This window comes from Aphelocoma coerulescens, chromosome 14 (assembly GCF_041296385.1).
Source record: "Aphelocoma coerulescens isolate FSJ_1873_10779 chromosome 14, UR_Acoe_1.0, whole genome shotgun sequence".
Classification (NCBI taxonomy): Eukaryota; Metazoa; Chordata; class Aves; order Passeriformes; family Corvidae; genus Aphelocoma; species Aphelocoma coerulescens.
The window spans coordinates 3,376,584-3,400,554 of NC_091028.1; the positions used below are offsets into that span (position 1 = coordinate 3,376,584).

The 23,971-nt window shown below is 48.1% G+C and overlaps 1 protein-coding gene across 2 annotated transcripts in view; it reads right to left on the reverse strand.

Annotated features, from left to right (window-relative positions):
* Nucleotides 1–23,971, reverse strand: part of AXIN1 (axin 1) — a 70,594-nt gene that overhangs the window by 4,849 nt on the left and 41,774 nt on the right. For both annotated transcript variants that reach the window (XM_069029687.1, XM_069029686.1), the window contains exons 4-8: nt 18,378–18,474; nt 10,812–10,949; nt 5,258–5,811; nt 2,818–2,994; nt 1,968–2,213 (exon numbers count right to left, since the gene is read on the reverse strand). In XM_069029687.1, coding sequence (XP_068885788.1) covers nt 1,968–2,213; nt 2,818–2,994; nt 5,258–5,811; nt 10,812–10,949; nt 18,378–18,474 — 1,212 coding nt within the window. The remainder of the gene's footprint in view (nt 1–1,967; nt 2,214–2,817; nt 2,995–5,257; nt 5,812–10,811; nt 10,950–18,377; nt 18,475–23,971) is intronic.

A 23,971-nucleotide genomic window follows, 5' to 3' on the forward strand; every position in this document is an offset into this window, starting at 1 on the left:
GGACACCAATGCTGGGCACTGGTGTGCTGCTGGATCTGCAGGTCATTAGAACTGAATGGTCAATCCTGCATTGCTTGCCAGCAGCAGCCAGGTCGCTATCTCCGAGATCAGGGTCATTCCAAATGCTGTGAAATAGGGAGAGAAATGCTTATTCTGGAAGAATATTTACAATTCCCAGTACAGTCACTGCAGGTGCCTCATTGATTTACAGCGGGGCAGTGCTGGGGTGGGAGCAGGGCTGTTGGCAGTGGGCAGTTTGGTGGGGAAGGCCACTGCTGGGAGGGCTGTGCCAGAGGGGGGTGGCTGGAGAGCTGGATAATCGTACTGGCAAGGCCAGTCTGGCTGTAGAAAGCTGGCACAGTGTGCTCCCCACCCACAGTCAGCTCAGCTGGAGCCTCAAGGACACCTCCGGGCTCACTTCCACCTCTCTGCTTCCCCAAGGCTACTGACAAACCTGGGACACTGGCTCCAATTTCCCAGAGCTCTTCAAAGCTCCTGAGTGAAATAAATGGTGTTTTCATGGCAGCTCCTCTCCGTTTCAACTTTGTTCTCATGGAGCTGTGGGATCTATTTCCAGGCAGGCCCCTGGTCTAACCAGAGCAGGAGCTCTCTAAAAAGCTGCCAGCTCAGGTGTGCTTCAGCTGGAGCACCCAATCCTACCAAAATCCAGCAGAGATTTCAACATCCAGAAATCTTTGGCTCCCTGGGGACCACTGCATCCATTTTTGCCTGCTACTGGACACAGACACATCTACTTTTCACGAGCAGTTCCCCACTGGTGAATGTCTCTCTGGTTTTCCAGGCATGGGGCAGGGCTGGGGGATCCTTGCATCACTGGGAGAAGAGCCAGACCTCATGGAGAGGCAGTGGAAGCAGAGCAGCCCATCCTGCTGCTGGCATGCCTGGCATTTACCACATACCGTGGGCTTCCTCCATAAGCCACTCTTAAAATACAGGCCAAATTATTGTCAGAGTGTTAACTGCATAGCCCAGGCTGCTGTTTCCAAAGTGTGTACAGACATTTCTGGGGAAGGTGCATGAATTTAGTACAACTATAAGTGACTCTGCTAATAAACCCTATCCAATTCCACATGCTGAAAGGTAGATCACATAAACTTGGCTTAACCTGGCTTGGGAAAGCCCTCTAATTACCTGGCTTTCAGTCAATGCTCTGACATGAATACACAGAAGTCTGCTACGTGGTCACTGCAAGCAAAAATAACTGGAGCCTGTTTCTTTTAAAAATTACATTTGTGTTTCTACGAGTCAGACCGCAAAGTTTTAAGTTTTCAGAGGACAGCTGTAGAGCTGTGAAAGGTTTTAATGGACAAAGTGCTTTTAGCTGTTAACAGTAATTATCTAGCACTTCCAAAACGCTTTTCACCAGAGAGCTCCATGTGCCTTGCAAATGATGTCCCCTGAAAGATAACACAGAGCAGGAAAATGAGCTCTGCAACAGCCATTAAGCTGAGTCACAGAAAGATGCAGTGACTTGGATATGGCGACACAGAGTCAGAGCTGCTGCGGGAAGGCTCCAGCACAGAGCTCTCATCCAGAGGCCACCAGTGGCCTTTGCCGGAAGCTTGTGTGAGATGGAGATAAAAAGCAAAGACAGATTTGTCTTCTGCACTTAAGTCTGCTGCATCCTGATGAATTCTGCTCCTGCACCAAGCTCTGAAGTCATTGTGTGACTGTGAATGAGTGGAGAGCCAGTGAGTACCAGCGGAGAGAGCTCTCCCAGCCCTACCCCTTCCCAGCTCTGCCAGGAGCATTTCCAGCCTCTCCATCCACAGATCACAAGACCAGGGTTTCAAGGTGGGTTTTGGCATTTGCACCACCATGTCAGAGGGACTGAGCCAGATTTCTCTGACCTCTCTGCATGCTGAAGACCAGAGCAGAGGACATGGACACCCCTCAGAGCAGTCTCTCCCAGCCCTCCCACACACAGTCAGACCTTATCATCATACCTTTGCTTAAGGGGGAGTTTTCCAGCCCTTTTTTCTTCTTCTTCCAACCTCCTGCGAGCTTCCTCCAGCTGGGTGAGAGGGTTGGGGGCTGGGTTGGGTGGCATGGTAGGATCTTGAATGAAGGGGTGAGAAGGCTGGACGACGTTTCGGAGCTGGGCGCTGACCCACGGGTGCACCGTAACAGGTCGCTCAATGGAGAGGGGCCGGACCATGTCGTGGGGCAGCTGCTTCTTAGCACCTGAAGAGCTACACACAAACACAAAGGTTTTACATGGAGCACTGAGGTGCTCTGCACAGGCACACAGTCATTCCCAGATGAACCTGCTGCTGGACACAGGCACCACTGGGAAGCTCCTCACAGCATGGCTTTCAAGGGAGAGAGGTGCAACATCAAAATCTAAAGAAGATTTTGAGCAAGTCCTGAGACACCAGGGTGAGCAGCCCAACCCTGAAACAAACCCCACAGATCAGTGTGAGGGCTCCCATCAATCCCATACACAAAAATAAACTCAGGGAAAGGCAGATCCATCTTTTGTGGCATTCTGTCACAGGATGCCCTCCCCTGCCTATCATGTGCCACGTTATCCACCTTGGAACCACAGCAGCAATTTCTAAGATTCCCCTGGGGCTGCAACCTCCTGCCATGCCACAAGTTATCCTTCAGAAACAACAGCCCTCATAGCCCACGAGTAATCCTCAGTCTCCTAAGGGTCTAAACCCTTGTGTGATGGATTCTTGCCTTCCCAAGATGTCCAGGAGGAAGGCAGCCTGCTGACACATCTCCCTTGTGCAGGGGATGCAATACAAGAGTATTATGGTTATGGTTATCCCTCGCTCTGCCAGCCCTTACCCATGGTTTGTTTTCTTATGCCTGCTGATCTCCTTCTCTCCTTCTATGATCCACTGAAGGATCTTCTGGTTTTTCTCCACGTCTTCAGGAGATCCTGGCATTTCATAGTTGGCACCATCACTTTTCCCTGAATCGGTCTTCTTAACATTCCTTTTTGAGAGCAGACTTGCTTTCCCACTGCAAGAACAAAGCTTGGGACATTAGTGCTTTGCTTATGTCAACCACCACAGGGGCAGAGGACGGACACATCTATCTTCAGACATGGGCACATCTATCTCCAGACATTTTCCACAGCTCCCTACCCTACCAAAGCTCAAACCAACTGTGCCACAGTTCAGGCTAAGAGTAAGACTGCCTAGACCTGGGCACAGCAGCTTCTCCACCCAACAACCTGTGGGGAAAGGGAGCTTCTCCTCTGGCCAAATGTGCCACGGCAAGATCTCTTGCCATGAGAAGGGTTTGGTTAAATCCTCAGAGCAGGAGGTTATCCATTGGCTGTCTCTCCATGCCTGACCACTGCTTGAAACCCAGGTCCTTCCTATCACCCTCAGATTCACTGATACCCCAAACTCTGACTTGCCATGCCCAGAGTTTGCTTCTTACCCTGATTTGAATGAGGCTTCATGTCATGGTGGAAGATCACATCCTAGCAGGGGGGGCTGCCTCCCATGGGGAAGCCCAGCCAGCCCAACCACTGCAGCCAGAGGGATGCCAGGCAGTAGCCAACACTCTGGCTACACCTGTGGCTGCAGCAGAGGCTCTTGCAGGAATGCCATGGCACACACGGCCGTGTGCCCAGCCAAGCAGCCCCATGCTCAGGAGAATTCCCCCATGCAGGCCTGTCATTCCATGAGACTCCCACTGTCCTGATCATCTACCTGTTTTACTCCACAGGACCTTGCTCCTACATGTTCACTAACACACACAGGAAAAACAACCTGAACACCACAGAGGAACAACAGTCCCCTGGATAGCTTTGCTGATTTTTTTTTGGAGAGAGCCTTGAGAGGTATTGCTGCAGATCTACAAAGGTAGGGCAAGCTGACAACTTTTTCTCTGCTTCTCCCAACATGAGGACTACTGGGTATCAAAAGCAACTCTGCACCAGCAGGTTCAGTGCAAACAAAAAAAATGCTGTTTTCTGCAGGTTGTCATTGACCCACAGACACAGTCATGGTGGGCTGGGGGAACAGCACACCAACTGGGTTCAACAAAGAGTCAGAGAAGCCACCACAAGAGACTGCTGGCTGCCAAACAAGACCATTTGGATGCAAACCCTTGTCTTGTGAAGCTTCTAATTCAGGAACTGGGAGTTTGTGCCAGAGGAAGGACAGCTCTGAGTATGTCCTTTTAAAAAATCTCATTAAATATACGCCGTAGCTGCTGCTAGAAGGAAGTCTTGGGTCTAGATGGGGCTTTGGGTTGGCACAGCATGGCCATGCTCATCTCTGTTGAAGCAAAACCCTTTCCCCATAGAAACATGGTGGATTTAAGTGCCTCCCTCCTGAAGAGCAGTTTGCTTTGTCTGCCTCTGCACTCTGCCTCCCTCCTGCCACCCCAGAAAGCTGATCCTGCCTGCTGCAGACGCAGCCAACCTGCCTTCACTAACTGTCCCACCCCTGGTACACTGCAAATCAACACCCCGAAGCCTCAGCCCTGGGGAGCCAGACACACTCAGGGTGAGCACAGCTTTCCCCTGTGGCTGCTCCATCCCCATCCCTCACCGTGGTCAGCCCCGAGCTGCACTCCTGCCTTTGCAGTCACCCAGTAACAGGATCAGCAAAACTCGCCACAGAAAAAGGAGCTGCCCCCCCTCCCTACAGCATGGAAGGGATGGAGGAATTCAAATGGCCAAGGAAAGATGGACAACAGCCTGTAATGCAGCAAAATGGCTTTTCTGGGCAGAGGGTGCCCCACCCTGGAGAACATCCCCTTGGGACTGGCTGCAGGGGCAGCAGTGTCCATTGCTTTGTTAGGAAGAGAAAGGAGCACTTCTGGTGAGTGGGTTCAGCCTTGCAACAAATAAGGTGGGGGGTTTTTGTCCTCTCATAAATACCTTAAGAGACCTGTTTCTATTACCCAGACCTTGAGACACAGCCCCAACACCCAACTCCTGGTGCATGGAGAAGTAGACCAGCACCTGCAATTTCTAAGCATCTCCACTGCTTTAAGGAGCAGAAAACCTTTTTAACCAAGACCAATAAAAATCCTGGTTAGAGGGTGTCTTTCAGCACTAGATCACAGAGACAAAAAGGCCTCTATAAGGGTTATCAGGCCATATCCATTTCTGAAGGGGAAGAGCCCTCAAACCACGTGCCAGCATAAATTCTCAAGGAAAAGGTTCAACCACTGTTTCCCTGACATGCTACAGCCTGTTTATGGAAGAGCTTCCTAGAGAAGCCACGGCTTTGGGAATCCCATTGGGTGTTCCTTGACTCACCTGTAGCCTAAAGAGTCCATGGGCACAGGGGCCATGCCCAAGTTTTCACTGTAGTTTCGTGACTTTGTTGCATAGTTATGTGAATCTACATTCCAAGCAAAGCTGTTCTGCACTCGCTGTGTGGCCTCAGCCTCAATTTGCTCTTTTGGTTTCATCATGCTGTGGTGATGGATGTGGTGGTAGACATGTTTATGGTGGTATAAGTTAGCTGCATCCAGTTTCATTCCTGATTTTGTTGTGTGCTTGCCATGCCCTGGAGGAATTGTTCCTAGTGTCCCTGGCAGCTTTCCTAAGTGGCCACTTTCTGGGGACCGTGGCTTAGGAGAGTGACGGCCGGGTCCTGGAGATTGGCAGCCTGGAGTTTTCATCACACGCTGCACGTGCTCATCCAGGATGCTTTCGGGGTTTTCTTCGTGGGCATCTCTCATCTGCATCCCAGCACAGCCCATCTCAGCATAACGAGGAGCAAAGTGATGGAAGGCTTGGGCAGAAGGCATCTTGTGGCTCATGACCGATGGACCAGAAGAGATATCTGCATCCTCACCTTCTTCTTCCTGCAAGAAACACAGGGACAATCAGAGAATGACAGCGGAGTGGTGGAGGGGGTCCCTAGTCCCACCTTCTGCTTGCAGCAGGACTGCTGCTAATCCTTAGGTCAGGCCTGGTTCAGTCCAGTCAGATCTTGAAAACCTTTAAGATGATGGAGATCCACCACCCCTCTAGAGACCTGTCTCAGACTGATGGGAAATTCCTAATGCTCAAGCCAAGCCTGTGCAGTCTGGGTGCCACTGAGCAGAGCAGTTCAGGTCTCTGTATCTGCTTTTTGAGCCACCATTAGCACACACCACCCAAGGAGCTCTGCCAAGCAGCCCACACATCACAACCAGGCTTACAAACACAGCTGACAAGCCTAATGACTCAACTAGAGCAGGCAGAGCCTTACTCCAAGTACCTTGAAGGTGGCTCTGCAACAACCAGCAGCAGAAACATAACTTACCACAGTGTACCTTCAGCTTCCTACGTGCCTTTGGTAAGGTGCTGCTTCAAAGCCCATCAGATAAAGCCCAGAGCTACAGGATGTGCAGCAAATCAGTTCTGAGTCAGGTGAGACCAGGAGGGTTTCTCACCCAAATGACTATTTCACAAGGCAAAGCCAAGAGAAGGCTTGTAACACAAGGGAGCAAGTGAAGGTCGACAGCTGCATGAATGGTTTTGGAAATCAAACATTGATTTCTCCTGGGCATGCTAAGGCTGGAGTGAAACACTTTGTGCAGATAAAGAAAGGGATTGGAACTAACAGCTTGTTCTTGCAGTTCACACTGGTCTAGGACACGCTGTTAGTGACTCTTAAGTCCTTGCCAGGAAGAATTAAACTCCTCCATGCTGACAGCCACAGTTTTGATGCTGACGAACTACTTTACGCTCCAACATAAACTCAGATATTTATGAAGTTTCTTTATTGGAAGTCAGGATTCCTATTTGTTTTAATTACATAAGCAGGATTCCAGTGAGTCCTTTAATACCACTCTTTTCCTCCTTTGGCACAGTAAAGAAATCAGTTGCAGCACAGGGTATCTCTGCCCTGCCAGATACATGTATCTACTGGAAAACACTGCCTTCCATTAGCTTTGCCTGTCAGATGCCATCATCCATCACTTGCTAACCAGCTTCAAAGTTTCAGCTGCCAACCACACAGCAAGGAAGCAAATAACAGAGTTCTTCCCAGTGTCACACCTTGGGGTTCAGGCCTGAAGCACGGACAATGCCAGGCTTTCAAAGTGCCACAGGCGTGGGTGCTGTAACCCTAGGGGTGTGACATGATGGTGATGTCTGGAGGGGACACAGCACTTTCTAACATATCACTTTGAAGAGCTTCAGAGGCACCTTTCATCTACAGCCACACGCCACAGCTCACCAGCCACCAGCCCTGGGCACCGAGCTCAGGGACAAGGAACAGTGAGGGATATGCTGACTACGTCCCTGCCACTGAGGAGAGCATTTATTAGCATTTTGTGATACCCAGTGATACCCTCAGCACTTGGGATGCTTTTGGAGCTGGTATCTCACAGGTTTAAACAGCAGCTGATGTGCAGGGCAGGATCTGACCCTGGCACAGATCCCTGAGGAATGGCAGCCTGTACTTCCTGCTCAGCCCAGAGCTCTGGCAGTGCTGTCACATCTAAACAGAGTGGCATGAGAGTGAGAACCCAGGGGGGTCCACCCAAATGGGTGCCTGGGATTTGGGAAATCCTCCGTCTGCCTAGAACCCCATTTTGCAGGTAATGTGGACTTTTGCTTCAAGACCGAGATCAGGATAGGCTAAGGAGAGAAAAGGCTCTCTCAGTTCATGTTGGCTCAGCTCATCTGTGTCACTGAGCAGATCTGGACCCCAAGCAGGAGCAGTTGCTGCTGGGGTGGGTCCATGGGGACCTGCCTTACCACCCCCAGTACTGGCCTGAGCCTCACATCAGGTAGGAACACCCCAACAGTGAGACAACAGCAGTGAATGAAGGATTTGGGGTGCTTATCCCAAGCTGTTGTCTCTCTTTGAGCAGGGCAAAGGTTTGAGTCAAGGTTGCAGGAACCAATTCTGCTGAATCTTTTCACTGTGCTCAGGCTGCAGTGAAAAAAACAACATACGTGGTGTGGGCTCTGGAGCCGTGTTTTGGGACCTCGCTGTGGTGAGCTGGGCAAGGCCTGGAAATGAGCCTGGTGGAGATCTGGGCATAGCTTGGCAGTGAGCTGGGCAAGGCCTGGAAAGGAGCTGGGGAAAGTTTGGCAGGGAGCTGGGCACAGCCAGGCAGTGATGCTGGCACAGCCAGGCAGTGCTCTGGGCAGGCAGGTGACACTCTGGGCGGGCAGGGAGCCCCGGTGCCATCACCACTAGATGGTGCTTTGTTGACATAATATTGTCAGAAAGCTCTTCCACCAGCTCCCACAGGCAGCAGCACCCAGAGATGCAGCTCCAACTTTGCTGACTGTCTGCTGAGCTATTTTTACTCTCCAGCAAGGCTGGGGGTGCCCTTCCCTTTGAATTAGGAGCTGAGAGCTGCACTGATGAGACACAGGCAGGCGATACCTTGCTGCAAACCTCATCCTCTGCCTTCCTCCAGTCCCACCCATCAGGCTGCTGCTGGTTGGGAAGGGAGAACAGCTCTGCTAAGCACGAGTGCCTCTTCGATCGTCATGCAAATGATTTCCCTCTCTAGTCAGGCAATGTTTCACATTCAAACAGTGAGAATCTCAGTGGTGACTTTGCCTCTCCCCAGTTTATTTTCCATTTGCTCAGTTCAGACAGAGTGATCTGTATGATCCAATACTGATCTCTGTGACGTGATACTGCAGATTCCATGGGCGGACATGAGGCTGAAGTGTCTCAAAAACTAATAAGGGAACATGCACATCCTCTAATCCTCTGCCGCGTTTCTCAGAATAATTAATAAACTCAGCAATTGCTTTTTTGTAAAGCGGAAACCTGACAGTCTTTTCAGTAAAAGGCATTTGGTTTCAAATCAGATGCCACCTCTCGATGTTACTGCATGATGTGGCTTTGAAAGGGAACCTGCAGGCTGCTCAGTATGGGGGAGAAAAATTCTTTTCCCCTAGCTTTTGCAAAATATTTCCAGCTTCTCTGTTAGGCTGGTAATTGCCCAGTGTGACTAACACTCCTGATTTACCCTGTGCAGCTGTGCAGGGAGCCATGCAGACCTGGGAAGGGGTTACCCTGCAGTCCTGGTGTTCAGGTCACAGAAGAAAGCCCTGTGATCTATCAGGATTCCAGTTCTCCCTCTTGCTGATACCAGCAGCTCCTGCACCTTAAGTGCTGACCTAAAAAAGCTACAATTGCTTACTCTGAGATTTTCCTGAATGGCTAATGCCAGATGCCAGCCAGTCAATGAAATACATTCTGGAGACAGCAAAGAGGTTTAATATACAGCATTAGTGGGAGTCCTGGGCTTAAAAATAGATTAAGTCACACAAAAATGTGTTTAAACAGACTTAAATATATTCTCTGGCACGCAGGTATTTGCTGATTTTATGGTATTGCTACTGGCAGCTTCTTCAAGGAGGCAGAGGGCTGGGATAATGTAATTTGGTCCAGGTGGGGGCTGCAATGGAGCCATAGGAGGAGGAGGAAGAAAAGTGTTCTAGGACTGTGTTAGCAGAAGATGCTGCTGATTACACTGTCTTTGTCTAGAAAGCAATTGTCACCAAACAGGAAAACAGTGCAATTCCAGAAGAACAGGAATCTAATCCCAAAACAGCACCTGGCTGGCCTTTTCTGGCTGGATGCAGAGGTGTAGGGAGTTTGCTGGAAAACACCTGGAGCTGGAGGGGGCCTTGCAGATCTTTCTGCCTTCCTCAGTTCTCTGTATTTGAAATGCAGATGCAGTTTAAAGCCAATACTACAACCTACAGTTTTTTCCTGTTTAGGGAGCTACTAGATGAGCATTTTAAAATACTCCATTGGGGCTGAAGGTTCTTTCCTGGAGCCCCAGAAGCTCAACTACCCTGAAAGCACAGAGCCAGCTGAGCCAGGCACCAACACCTCTGCTTTAAGGGAGGGCTGCAGGTTACGGAGCCCAGAGCCTTCGCCTGAAGGCCACAGCAGCTAATAGTGCAGAACCCCAAAACTTTGGCACACAGGACTGTAGCTACACTGACCTAGTGATGTTCAGTAACACCATGGTGTCCTCTGGGATCTCTCCTCTATCCCTACCACAAGATGTGCAGGTACCTATGAGATGCAGTGTCTCAGAAGAAAAGCTATGGTGTGAATACTGCTGAACAGGGGTCTCACACAGGTAATAGCAGATGGACAGGATCTCACTCTCTCCCTCTTGGAGCTTGTTGTGGAGCTAAAGGCCTTGCACATCTCCCACGGTTCATCTAACAAATCCTCAGGCTCTGAGGGGCCCCAGCAGTACCATGGCTCACAGCACTCAGTGCCACTGGCTAGGTATCCCAGTGGAGTCAGTGTGTTCATCTGCCCAGGAGAGGGTTTTTCAATGCCACACCTGACCACTTCCAAAATTTCTAGGGTGTGCTAGGCACTGATGGGCAGAACCCTTTTGGTTGTGGTAGAAATGGCCTGATGGCAGACACAAACACCCCCAAGCACAACATCACCTGTCATCTGGTTACCATTTGTGGGGGAAATAGGGATCACACAAAACCTCCTATGGGAAGGTGAACCCCTCTTACACAGTCCCTAGGGATTGCTTACAAAATCAGGAGAGCCAGGGTGCCAAAGAAGGTGATGCAGAGCATCCACAGCCCCTGAGTGATGGCAGAAGTGGGCACTGCTGTGCCATGGCTGGTATCTTCCACAGGAAGGAAGCATAGGAGCTCACAGAGCCCTGCATGGATGGGGGAACAGCATCGTGGAAGCTCTGGCGGTTCAAGTAGCCTCCAGGAGCCCTGTGCCAGTGATGACCACGGCAGTGGAGCATGGAACTGGCCACCCCAGTTGCTTCCACAGCAGCTGGAAGCTCCCTGTGGTACAGGGTAAGCAGAGTCCCAGGCTGGCAGAGGAGGTAGGAATGTCACTGACCGCTCGAACGCGTTTAAGGCGCTCCTCTAACTTCTCCTCTGCTTCACGTTCCTTCTGTACTTCCTCCAAACGGTTGATCAGCTCTGCAGCAAACTTCTCTGGTTCCACGTGGATATCCTTTGGCATTCGGTAGGTACGCTGCAGGGAGAACACAGCACAGCTTAGCAAAGGATGCATTAAAACCCCACGTTTCTTTGGGAGCCTTTGATAACTGGAAATGCCAGTCATTCCGGTGGGAGCTGGGGGAGGACAGGAGGGCAGGCACTCAGGTCCAGCCCAAGACCTGGGGGCTGGAAGCTGAGCCACCACCTCCACAAGTTCCTCAGCTGGCACCAGCTCCACACACCACCCCATCTAAGGGAAAGGTTTCAAAAAGCTCTTTCGGCACCAAATTCCACTCAGGGATGGAAGTGTGTGCTTCTCTCCCAATGGACACATGGTCAACAGGCATATCCTGATCTCAAAGGGTGGCAAAATGATGTACAGACCTTTCAACCTCTCAACCCCCCTGTTTATAGCAGTTATGCTTTCAGTTTGGTAGAAGGGAGGACTCTGGTGCACACTTACTCAGCTTATCCCAGGAGGATCAGTGTATGCCAGTCAGTCTCTGCAAATCTAGCCCACAGCCACAAAGGTCCCAATTCCCACAAAGCATCCTCTCTTGGTGGAAGATCCTACAGGACTGCATCTCAGCTCTTCAGAGCTGTCAGATTCCCTGCTTGCTTTATCAATACAGCACTCTTACAAGCACAGAGGTGCCATTTTTCTGCCTGCTCTGGGTGAATAAATAAATATTTATGGCAGTTCAAGGACATTCTTGATTCCTTATGCTGTTACTTTGTCCCTAAATTCCTGGGTTCTAGGATAAGAAGTTTGTGTAGTGAAGTATGAAGCTATCAGCTGCTGTATTTTCCCCCTCATTTTTATCCTTTCTGTATTATTTTTTTAAATAGTAGAAAAAGTAAAATGACACAGCAGAGATAAAAATTTAATTTGGAGGAAAAATAGTTGGAAAATTCAACAGCATAAAACTCTTCATTCCAATATTTCAATACTAACATGAGAGAAATATACACTCTATAGGACCAGAGATAAAATTAAATGTGAAGACGTGAGATAATTCATAGCAAAAGAACAAATGCAGCAGCAGAAGCAGACATCGAGCTTGAAAACTTTAAAGGAGGATGAGAGACCACCCGAATTTATCCCAGGCCAGACAGAAGATCAAAGCAGAACACTAAAATGCTGCTTTGCCTCAAAACCTGACAAAAGTATGCAAATCGCATTGGCTTTTCTGTCTCTGCCAGCCAGAAGGCAGGGAAGAAAACCAGAGGCAGTAAGAACCCACTGATGGCACTGAGAAGCTGAAGACTCTTTCAGGACACCCCAGCCGGGTTGCAGAGGTCCCAGTTAAAGCATTGCTTGTTTTGTTTGCCAAGAGGGATGGGTCTTCCTGAGCCTGCCAGCAAATCTCAATCCCAGTGACCCATCTGAGCTGGGAACAGCCCCAACCAACCGTTCCCGTCATCCTTGCAGCCAATGGAGAGGGCACAACGTGTGTGAGGGATGACAATGTCTTTAGTGCCAACAGGACCTCCAGCCCTGCAAACCAGTAGCCTGTATCATAAGAAGATAAACTGCAGAAAAGATTTTCATTAACAAAAATGATGTTCAGTCTTGAAATACTGGCAGAGCGGCCGAAGGGGCATGTTTCATCTTTGTGTAGTCCAGAAATGGGCTCCAGATGTGCTCCAGGACAGGGGAAGATGTGGCAGAGCTGGTTCCTGCTCTGTTACTCCCTGAGGAGCTTCTCAGGATGTCTCCCTGTTCCCCTGCATAGCCCAGGGGAGCACTTCTGGCTAAGGGATCCTGCTTCCTTCAGAAACCCCAACCCCGTGACCATCACCATCCTTACTTGTGAGGCCACACCAGCAATTCCCAAGGAGGGAATTCTCTCCCTTGCCTGACAAGTCCCAACCTGCTGGGTGATGTGTTTCCTTCCTCCTGCCACCTCAGGATGCCAACTCTCCCTGCGGTTGTTTATAGATGGCAGCACCAAGCCCTGCTCCGTTAGACACTTAATGAGCCTAATAAGAGGCAGCTGGGAGCTCAGTACTTACGGTCTTGGGTCTCCTCGGTGCAGCTACCACAGAAAAGCACAACTGGGAAAGAATTACCCTTTGTTTTCCTAGCCTTTGATGCAAGGCAGCATCCCAAACCAAAGTCTCTCCTGAGCCTGTGGCAGCAGTGGGTGCAAGGGCTGAAGTTTGCTAACTTGAGTGTCCAAGTCCTGTCACAATGAGGTGGTTCCCTGCAGGCCAAGCAATGGCGAGGATCTGAAGATATTTGGAATCATTGCTGTATTCAGGGAACTCAAAATTTAAGACGATTGTGGGTCTTTTACAACTAATACCTCAGCAAGTTTATCCATGATCTCTCAAAGTCTGGAGGTGACTGAAGCTCAACTACAGAAAGGACAATACTTGAACCCAAGAATCTTTAGGATGAACTTGTTTCCCTCTCTCTTTGAAAAACTGTTGCATCTGCAAAACCCACTGCCCTGTCCTTGGAGCTTCCCACTCAACACAACAGCTTGCAGAGGGCCTCAGCAGCCTGTTTGAGGGTGCGAGATGCAGCTCCCTCCTCAAAGGTCTCCCTGAGCATCGGAGATCAGTGCCACTGAAATAAACCCCACTTCACCCCATGGATACCAGCTGCACATGCCCTTTGCTGTGCTGGTGGGTTCCTGTAAGGGTAACTCAGAGAGCTGGTGAGCAGGATGATGCTCTGAACATCACCATAGCTCTGACTTTATTCCTAGCTCAATGATGATCTACACAGACTTCCCCAAAACTAACAGTATTGCAGAATAATGAATGCAAATTCCCTGTGCTGAAACAATACAGATAACTGCTGAGGGCTCTCTCTGTCTCCCTAGACAGCAAACATGGATTGCACTGACCTGGTTCAAAAGGCTTAAGACAACAAAGTGTTTGAAGCCTTTATCAAATGATGGGCCTGACTTCAGAAGGGAGACGGGGGAAATACGCTCCATCAAAGACCAGCCTGGTTGAGCCTGTGCCCGGAGCAGGATCCTTCAGGGCTTCAGGATTTTGAACCAGCCCCCAGCTTCCCATGGGCATACAGAGTCCTGCCAAGGGAGCTGTAAATAAGCTGCTTATTGTTCTGAAATCAGAAGAGCTTTTGATCCAAGTAAAAGGTGCAGCACTCCCCAAGAGCTGGCTGGTTTTTGAGGATCCAGCCCTTCAATCTGGACCAGAATGAGGTCTCTGGACATTCTACATCAACAATTCAGAGAGGAAGTGCCTCATTTTAAAGACCTGTTTATCTACAGCTGTTTTATTGAATGTTTTATTTAATTACCTATCTACTTTTATTTAATGGCACTAGTTAGATAGGTCTGTCCAGAACCAAACCATGCTGAGTTGGAGAGGCTGCAGAGGACAACAAATGGGAGACTGAATTCCAGGTGGATTGGAAAAAACAGAAATTGCTTGAACTGGTCTAAACGGAGCAATCTTTCATTGTGACAGCTCTGAAGAAGGATTTATTGGGGTACCTATACTAGAACATTGTCCTTGACACATGAAGTGTCTGAAGCTCTGGTACCTTTGTAATGAAGCAGCCTGCTAAAACATGTGACATACACAAGCTCTCCAGCTGTTCTACTAGGCAGCTGCTCTCACGTTTTCCCCTTTTTTTCTTGGAGCTGATGGAGCAGGAATTCCATGGATTTTGCTCCATGAGGCAGATACAGCTCTTGGGTTTTAATGGATTTCACCTTCCCTGAGAAACAGAGGCTTAAGGACCAAGCTACACATCAGAACACACTGGCATCTGAAATGTGAAAAGGCTGAAAGGGAAGAACTCACTGCAGTTTGCAGGTTCCCCTTGGGAAGCATCAGCCTCAACTGCTCTGAGATGAAACAGGAAGTTTTTCAACATTACACTGGGTAGAGGTTCCCTAACCAGCTCCAGGGATCTGTGGTTTGGGCTGAACTGTTTCTGACAGATGTGACTGGGCCAAAGAATTCTGTGCTGATAAATCTCCCTCTTCTACAAGAGATTTGACGCCTCCATGATGCCTGAGGGTCTGTTGTTAGATCACAAGTCAGTCTTGGAAATGAAAGGAAGATGACAGGCTAGAGAAGCCAAGAGAAAAGAACTTCTGAACATCCATGTTTCTTAGATTAATGCATTCCTCTGTGACATAAATTTTTAACAGATAAATTGTATTTCCATACCAGAAACACTTGTGGCAGAGCTCACGGATAGCTGGATTTCAGCATCCACTTTAGCAGCATTCAGGGATTAGCAAGGAGTCCCGCTGCAGCACGGCATTTGAGGAAAATGGCAGAAAACAGCCGATGGGAATTCCGAGCAGGTTCCCAACTCACAGGAGCAGAAAGCTCATTTAGCTGCAGTTATCCAGGCAACACGAGGCCAGGCTCCTCCTGTGCACTCCTCACTTGTACAGCACAGCACAGCAGTCACTCGAAACCTTCTGTTCTACTCAGGAACACCACGGAAGCCACCTTGCAGCATCCTTGATTGTGGGGCAGGAAAGGAGAGCTCCTGCCCGATGTTCAGGCTACAGCAAGAACATCACAAAATGGCTTCTTTATGCAGTTAAACAAACCAACCAAGCACCAGGTCTAATGCTTGAGGTTGGATTTTTCTGAATTTGCTGTGGAAAAAGAGGATCTCCCATCCTCTCCTGGGAATGGATGAATGCCAGAGCCAGGTACAGCCCTGGATGCTCTGGGCTTTCTCCCTTGCTTTGGGAACTTGCTTGCTCTTTCCTTCCTTAGTGCTCCAAGACTCTGCTCAAATCCAAGAGAGAGATGGAAAACCACATGAAAGCAACACTCACTCTCTGTGTAATGCGTTCCTGCCAGAGGCACAAACCAGAGGTCTCACTGCTTGCTGGAGATCCTCCCCCACTGCATTCCTGGGCAGAGCGCCACTTCACAGAACACAACTTTTCCAAACTTAAGAGCACTGGTGACTGGGTAAGTGTGGAAGATGTGAGCTGCTAAGTGTGGAAGATACAGATCAGGGCCATCCACACAACGTGTCCTGCTGCTGAGCAGGGTGTCCCACATAGCCAGCACACGCTGTCACTACTTGGAGGCAGCACAGCTGCTGGGACCAGCGGGCAGCCTCCTCTGAACATATAATCACTGCAGTTTATAGCTTCTGGACCTAACTACAAGTGCTGCTATTAAAAGCAATATAAGTCCTTTCAGAATTTTGCATAATAGCCCCATAACTCACTTGTCAGGGAGTGGGAAGGTCTGTAAAGGACTTCTGAAATGACTTTCGGAAGTAGGAGGTTCCCTATTATCAGTAGGAAAACATGCTGTGCATTCTGCAGGCGCTATCAGCATGGACTCTGGCTATGTCAGAGATAGGAGTCCATAAAGACCTTCACTCAAAGGTTGTGATTTCATCACTGCCACACGTTTGGAAGCAGCTAACCCCAGGTCCAGCCTGATTTAGCCACGGGCTGCGGGATAGCCCAAGCACTGGCTTCAGAAGGCAACGTTTCAAGAAACATTTGCATGGCTCCTTGCTAATTTGAGCTGTTTAATTCAAAGAGTGTGCAGTTAGAGCTGAATTTTAAAGAGTAACTTTATAACATTTCACACTGGTGTTGTCAAAACACATTGTCTAATTACCTTCTCCTTTCTTGGCTGATTGATAAGCAAGGGCAGAGCAGTGCCTCTCTGAAGTCGATGCCAATTCTGTGTCAGTAATTGGCTGGCAGGAGGTGCCAGAGTGTCTGAACTAAACTTTTATTCCCTGGAGAAAGACTAGAACTAACTCAACTTCTCAGTCCTCCACTCCCATACAAATATGTGTCAAGATGCCTTTTTCCCTGGGACTTAAAATTACAGTGCAGAACCGAATGGGAACAGTGGATGTTTCACAAAAAAATCCTTGTGAAGCATCTGTGTGTAGTTTAGGAGGAATATGTAATTCTAAAAGACTGTGTAGGTAAGTAGGATAATATAAAAATTTATAAGCAGCAGGTGGGCAATTTAAACCTTGTTTTTTACCCCGTTTTTCAAACTGGTTTCCAAAAAGGTCGATAAAATTTAATGCTAAGTAAAACTAATTAGCCTGCAAGGAACTGCTGCTGGAATGACACTTATTCAGTTCAACAAAAGAAATGTTTGGCAGATGGAAGTTCGTTAAAGTACAGCTCACTATACATATTTAATGCTCCATACTCTTGAGTTTATAACCTGCAGTTCATCGAGGCATTGCTAGTGCACACCATCCAACAGAAAGCCACTATTATTTTTATCCAAAAGGTAAAGCTACTGACAAGCTTTGAAGTTGGAGAATATTCAGTCAGTAGTTCACACTGTTGGGGAACAGCAACAACAATAACAACAAAAAATAAAGGCCAAGCTTTCAAACTTCAACTCTAACAAAGCCATGCTTACAGTAAAAATGGCATCAAGTGAAATAAAAAGGCACCCAGCCAGCCTTTTCAACAGCAACCACACTGTGAAAGCAACTGTGTGAAAAGAGAGGTGACTGAGCAAGGATGGCTATGAGCGTCCGCAGCCAGGGCTTTTATTGTCAACCCAGTGATCAAAGCACAGGAGACCCTCTTAAATCTAAGGAAAATAATCTAATTTAAAAGGCAAAACAAAGAGTGGTGGTTTTGGTGTGGGTTTTTTTTCTTTTAAATCAGATTAAAACAAGGGTGTATTTCTGCTGGTATTGTGCTGCTTTGAGCAGGCAGGATGGGAACAGCTGCGTCAAGTTTGAAGGCACTTCTGGAAAAAGCAGATGGAAGCTTTTTCTCTCCCTATTTGATTTGTGCTGGAGTCCAGCTGTCCAAAGGAGAAAGAAGCACCTTTATTCCCTACTAGATATTAAATGTCACCTGTAACTTCTCACAAAAAGAAAACAATAATAAGCAGAGCTGCAGATGGTGATGCAGAGCCCTAGCAGTTGTGCTCATCTTCCAAAGGCTGTTTGATCACCTGGAGCAACCAAGGAGACAGTGCCAGATAAATGAAATACTCCTGCACCATTTTTTTTCTCCTGCCTCGTGTCCCTGGGTGAGCTTTGCTGAGTCCTTGAGAACAGGTTACAGCTCTTGTGGCTGCTCAGTGCAGAAATACTGCTGGGGACCATTGCACTTCTCCCCAGACCTTGGCTGAGAGCTACATCAGCCTCCATGTCCAACAGCCTCCTACACCTTCCACAAACACCTCCAGCTCACCTGAGGGCATGGAACTGCTTGCAGATAAATGCCAGCCAGTGCTTCCATTCTCATCCAGGAGAAACAATCAGCTACTGACTGAATGGTTAAGAAAAATCCTGTGCTTTGGGCAGCCTTGGATGGTGAGTTTGGCAGAAGGCTCCAAGCCTTTTCTTAGCACAATGTATGTCATCTTAAAGCATCCCCAAGTGAATACAGCACTAAGGGGGATTAAACTCGAGCACAAGCAGAGCAACTGTCTGCTAGAGATCTCACATATTTTGCATATTTACCCCTGGGAAGGAGATAGTGCTACTTACAGGAATGTGAGGTAGTGGCACACGTCCATTTGCTTTGGCACTTTCTTGCATCTCTCTGCGATGCTGCTTTCGGAGTCTGTACGGTGGGATCCCATCTCTGTCGGAATAAAACAACAATATGCCCTGCTTTAGTGCCTTTCTCTGACACATTATGTTCATTTAAGTCTTGCTGACACAGCATGGCCAGTAAGAAACCCCTTCATGTTTGCATGCCCAGAGTAAGAGGGACCCATGTGGGGAATGACGCTCATGCAGGTCCCTGAACCAAAAAAAGCTCTGGCATGGGGGGCTAGGAGGACTTACGCAGCATCCACTGGGAGCAGAGTGAGGTAGGGCTCCTGCGACTGCTGCCCAAGGCAGAGGGCAGGGAGAAGGACTTGGACTGCATCCTGGTACCTTTTATAGTTGGTTGCTTTCTATAAAGAGCCTGTAATGTACACATTAAACCACAGGGCAGGCTAAGAGAGGGGGGAGAAGGAGGAGTGGGAGCTCAGTGAGCATCTGCTCCAAGGAGAACTTGGTCAGGGAACAAGGTATATATTTTTAAGAGAGCGTGACAGCTGCTCAAATGGCTTATCAAAGCAAGGGGGTTATAAGCCCCACTGCTCCCAAGGCGATCTCTAGCTCAATCTGAAATTATGGGCTTGATACTGGGGTCACTGGAGGGAAGAACCAGTCCCCTCCTCAGAGGAGGCTGGACAAGGTTAGGAAGGGATGTCACAGGCAGTCACAACCAAGGGAACCAGCACCGCTTGGCTTTGTGCCTGTGCTGAAAGAGGTGGTGACAGAGGTCTCTGCAAAGGAAAGAGACAGTGGTGGCCACAATCCTTGGTTCTGACAGACCAGGAGTTGGATCCACGGCTCTGCCATGAGCCTGGGTACACAGGGGTCAGTGGGTCAGAGGCACCAGTCTCTGTTAAGCACCCCAAATGGCAAAGCATCACTGCCTAAGTGTGACTCCAGGCAAAGAAAGGAAATGCATTTTTGTTCTCAGCGTTGCCACCACCCTACTCCCACCCAAGGGACCAGGAGAAGGTGGGTGAGTGGAGCCCAGTTATGAAAGGACACAGACCCACCTCCTGGTGACCTTGTGTTCTTTGGGGAAAATCAACGAATGCAAAACCAAATGCCAGCCTGGAGCTTGGCAATTCGGAGCTTTTTCATTTTACACATTTCCCTGATTCAGTAGAGGTAACTGCTTGGGAGGGCCATGCAATGCCACAGAGGTGGGTAGAAATGAATGGAGGGATTTAGTTTGTCCCAACTACCATGTAACTTCCAGGCACATCTTCTACCAACCCCGCACCCCTCAGCTGTGAAAAAGAGCCAGTCCTGACACATCTCACAACATGAGATGTTTGCACAGGCCAAATGTCCTTAGCACCTATCCCTCTCCCTAGATGCTTCTCCAGAACATAAACCAAACAGTTTCATCCACAGATTTTTGAAGTCAAGGTGCCATTTGGCAAGAGAAACACAGTTTATTGTGGTGTTTTGCTTGCAAACCTCCCGAGTCTCAAGCACCAGCCCGTGTGAGGATGGCCACCATCAGCTTTCATTCCTGTTCCCATCATGCTGGCTGCCCTGCTGGCTCCCTGGAAATGCAGGTGCAGGCAGAATCGTCACCAACCTACATCAGAAGAACCTCATTTCATGCAGTAACCCAGGCATTCAAAATGAAATACCATTAAAATAAAATAAAACAAAACCCATGATTAATGAAAAGTGCTTTTTAGCAGGAAGACAAATGAGGGAACGGAAAATGAGCCAGGCTAATTACAGCTCTGGCAAGTGGCTGCAGGTAATGTAGGAGGAGGAAGAGTGTGTTGGGAGCATCATCTCTGCTGTGCCTGCAGTGACATGGCTTGGGAGCAGGACAACTTCCCCACATGCTGCTGTACAGGGAACATGACAGTGTTCATTAGGTGGCTTAATTTTCTTTAATGATGAGAGTCACAACGGTTAAAGAGTTTCACTACATTGTGATGCAGCCTTTTCTAGACTGGATGGCAACAAAACAACTGGAAGTTTTCAGAGGGAAAAATAAAAATCCTGAGGGATTATTTTAGCTGTCGCTGGTCGGCATCAATAGTCAACATTTCAGCTTAACCAGTGCACAAAACCCGGGCGCCAGAACACAACTCGCACACTAAAGCCACACGGCCATTTGCAGGGAAAGCGGCATTATGTTAGAAAGTGCAATTTTTCTTTCTTTCTCTCTCTCTCTCTTTTTTTTTTTAATTCTCCCCAGCAGCAGTCCCAGCGGAAAGATCGACTTTTGTTCCCAGCACAGTAGCGAAAGGCTGATAATGGCCTCTAATCTATCCGGCTTCAAACACATGTTCAGCCCCGCTGTGCTGCCTTTGATGTCATTTTAACTAGATTCCCCAATGCCACCTCTGAACTTGGAACATTCCTTCGTTCAATGTACTGTGCCAACTCAACCAGAGGAAGCAAATTCAAAGATAAGCACTTTAATTTTATCCCAACAAAACCTTATTCAATAGATGGGGGGAAAGCAAGGAAAACTAATACCGTACTTTTGTTTTCCTTTTGTCAGGTAGCTTGCTTTGAGATATTTTCAATAGATAGAGAAATAATATATATATATATATATATATGAAAAAAAATATTAAACCTTTTTTACAGCACATCTACTTTTAGAATAAAACTTTCCCAAACTGTTTTTCCTTGTTTCATCACGTGATTTTCTTTAGCACCAGAAAGCTCAGAGCTGAAATGCAACAAGGGAAGAAGAGTATTTCTATTGTTTATTTAATGATAATGCAATGAGTTTACTGTTGGGGAAATGTGGAGGCTTCCTCCCCTCTCCAAACTGACCTGCAAGAGCCTCTGGTGAGCAGTGGGTTGCCTGTGGCTCTGCAGCTGGATCTGATCAGAGGTGTCTTTGCTCCTCTGCAGACAGGCTTCAAACCCAATCATTATGCCTAACACATTGGAAATCATCATTTGGGATCTTTTAAATTAAAAAGCGGCTAAACTGGTTTAAATATAGGAAAACTTGGGGTAATTCTGGATCCCTAGCCTTAGGAAAGACAGAAACAAATCCACAGCCAAACTGGTATTTTCTACCAATTACTCTTATCAAAGCACCTCTGTCACAAGAGACTTTTCTTACATAAAGAAGCATGACTGGAAAATCACCAGGCATTTTGGTTAAAGGCCAGTCATCCAAGGAATAGCATTTAATCTGCAAGACTTTTTGAAGGAATAACCACTGCCCTAAATCCCTTTGTTCTGAGGACTGGCCATCCCTACTCTGGAGCAGGTTTGACTGGAATTGGGGAAGAAGGAGCATCTCTCTACCCATCCCTTCAGGCACCACACTGAGGGCTTCCCAAGTGCCTGGGGGAAAGCAAAGCTGTCTCCCAACTAAGATAAGCCAGGACACATGATAAGACCCAGAGGAAGGAGTATTGTTCAGCTGGAGCACAACACTGGGCTAAAGAGGAGACATTACCTCTTGTTTACCATGTAAGCTCTTGAAGAAATCAAGATAGATATGGACCTAATGTGTTTCTGCATCTGAATTGGAACATCACATGGAGATTTAATGGTTTCAGCTGCTGCCTTCTGCCTTCCTACTACAGTTAGTTGCCTTAACTCGCCTCAAGCATCTCTGTTGTGACAACCCCTCCCACCCACAGACTTGCCTCCTCCACTTGGGAAGATGCTATCCCCAAGAAGGGTTATCTGAGACAGCAAGAGCACTTTAGGACTGTGCTGGAAATGCTGCTGCAAGTCTGGGGCAGGCTCTGAGCAGCCCACGGGGCAGGCAGAGCCCCAAATCCCTGACCTACCACTGACCCTCCACCGAACATCAGCAGTGAGAGACTTGGTCCCACCTGCGGCCGCAGCATTGCCGGGCCAGCGCTCACTGGAGCCTCTCACTGTGTCCTCCCCAGACCTTGCCTCCACACAAACCAGCTAAAACAACACAGCTGCCCTGCTGATTATAAAAACAGGTTTCAGTAGAGAGGACCAGAGCTGTTTTGCCTACAAGGGCAGAGGAATTCCTATGACACAGGAAGACTGAAAAATAATCAGCAGAGCACAGGCACTTAAGAGCAATGTTTTTTAAGCCACTCAAAAAGCAAACTACTCCAACAACTGGGACTGATAACATACTCATTATAAAAATTCAACCCATTACAATAATATTTACCAGTGCTTGGAAAGACATCCTGTTGAAAGCTGGCCTTTTAGGTAAGTGTGCTTGTAACAGCACAGTTTTACAATCTGTTTGGTGAGCTGGCTGCTCCCAAAAAATTGCCCCAGCTCAGGAGCTCAGACAGGCAGAGCATCACTCAGGTCTTTGCTAGAGGCTTCGCATGCAGCCACTTCCAAACCCCATGCTGCTGGGATCAATCCAACATCAAAGCTTGGAAGGGAACTGGTGCAGCAGAGCACTGCAAATACTTGGTGCCTGCCTTCTCCACTGGCCTGAGCTGGCCTGCACTGAAGAGCATGCCTTGCTCTCCTGGTTTGTTAGCATTCCTCAATTAGCCAGTGTTTGCATCCCAATTGTCCAGATACATTTTCCCCTCATGGAGGGTCTGATGAAGGTTTGTGCCTTGGATTGCACCTCGTTCGTGTGCTGCCTTGGAGCAGAAGCCAGATTTCTTCATTATTGAGGGTGACTGCTGTGTGTAAACAGCACACAGAGGGAAGAACCTCGCTCATCAGCAAACGAGGCTTTTATTGCCATTTTCCTCAGAGGAGGCCTAAATTCAAAGCACTGAGACATGTAAGTCTTGTCAAGCAGCAGGAGTCCCTTCTTTAACTTCATCTGGTTGTTCTTCATTTTTGCTGCCTTGAGCAATTCTCCAAAAATTCCTTTGAAACTCAGGAGGCAGATAGGTTCAGCAGTGCCATGTAAGAACCGAGTAAAATCTGGTGCTGGAGTTTTAAAGCATGTAATGAAGAGCAAGTGCTGAAAACAGACAGAGTCTGTGTAAGCCAAAAGTCAAGGCTGTACATCCAGAATCCCAATTTGGGATTCTGCATGCATCCAGTTTGAGAGGCATAGAAAGGAAGGTTTACCCTTATGAAGTTCAAAACCTACTTAAAATGAACCACTAAGATTGGGTTAGTTATTAGCAGAAGGCAGTGCACATATTGGTGGTAATTAAAATCCTAGAAGCAGCCTATGGTGGACATAGGAGGGATAAAATGCCTAAAGGAAAAAGGAGCATAGGATGGCCAATAAGAAATTATTCTGCCTGTGAAAGAAACAAACTGTGGCTAGTGAAATAAAAATTAGGAGGGTGAAGAACTCTGGCATAAATCATCACAACTTATCACAGGTATAACCATCAGCGCAGCCCCACGAGCCCTCTGGACCAGTGGGAAAGGAAGTGCTAAAAGCTAATTAATTTTGAAGAGTTCTTACATCTGTCTCTCCTGATAACAAGAAGTTACACGACTCCTGCTAGCTTCAGAGCACTCCTCCACATAAATTGATGAATATGAAGAATTGCAGAAGGATGTGGCAGAGCAGCTGGATTTGTATCAAATGGAGCCTTTAATTAGCAGTTGTCTACAGGGTTCTATCCTGGGGGCATCCTCCTCCT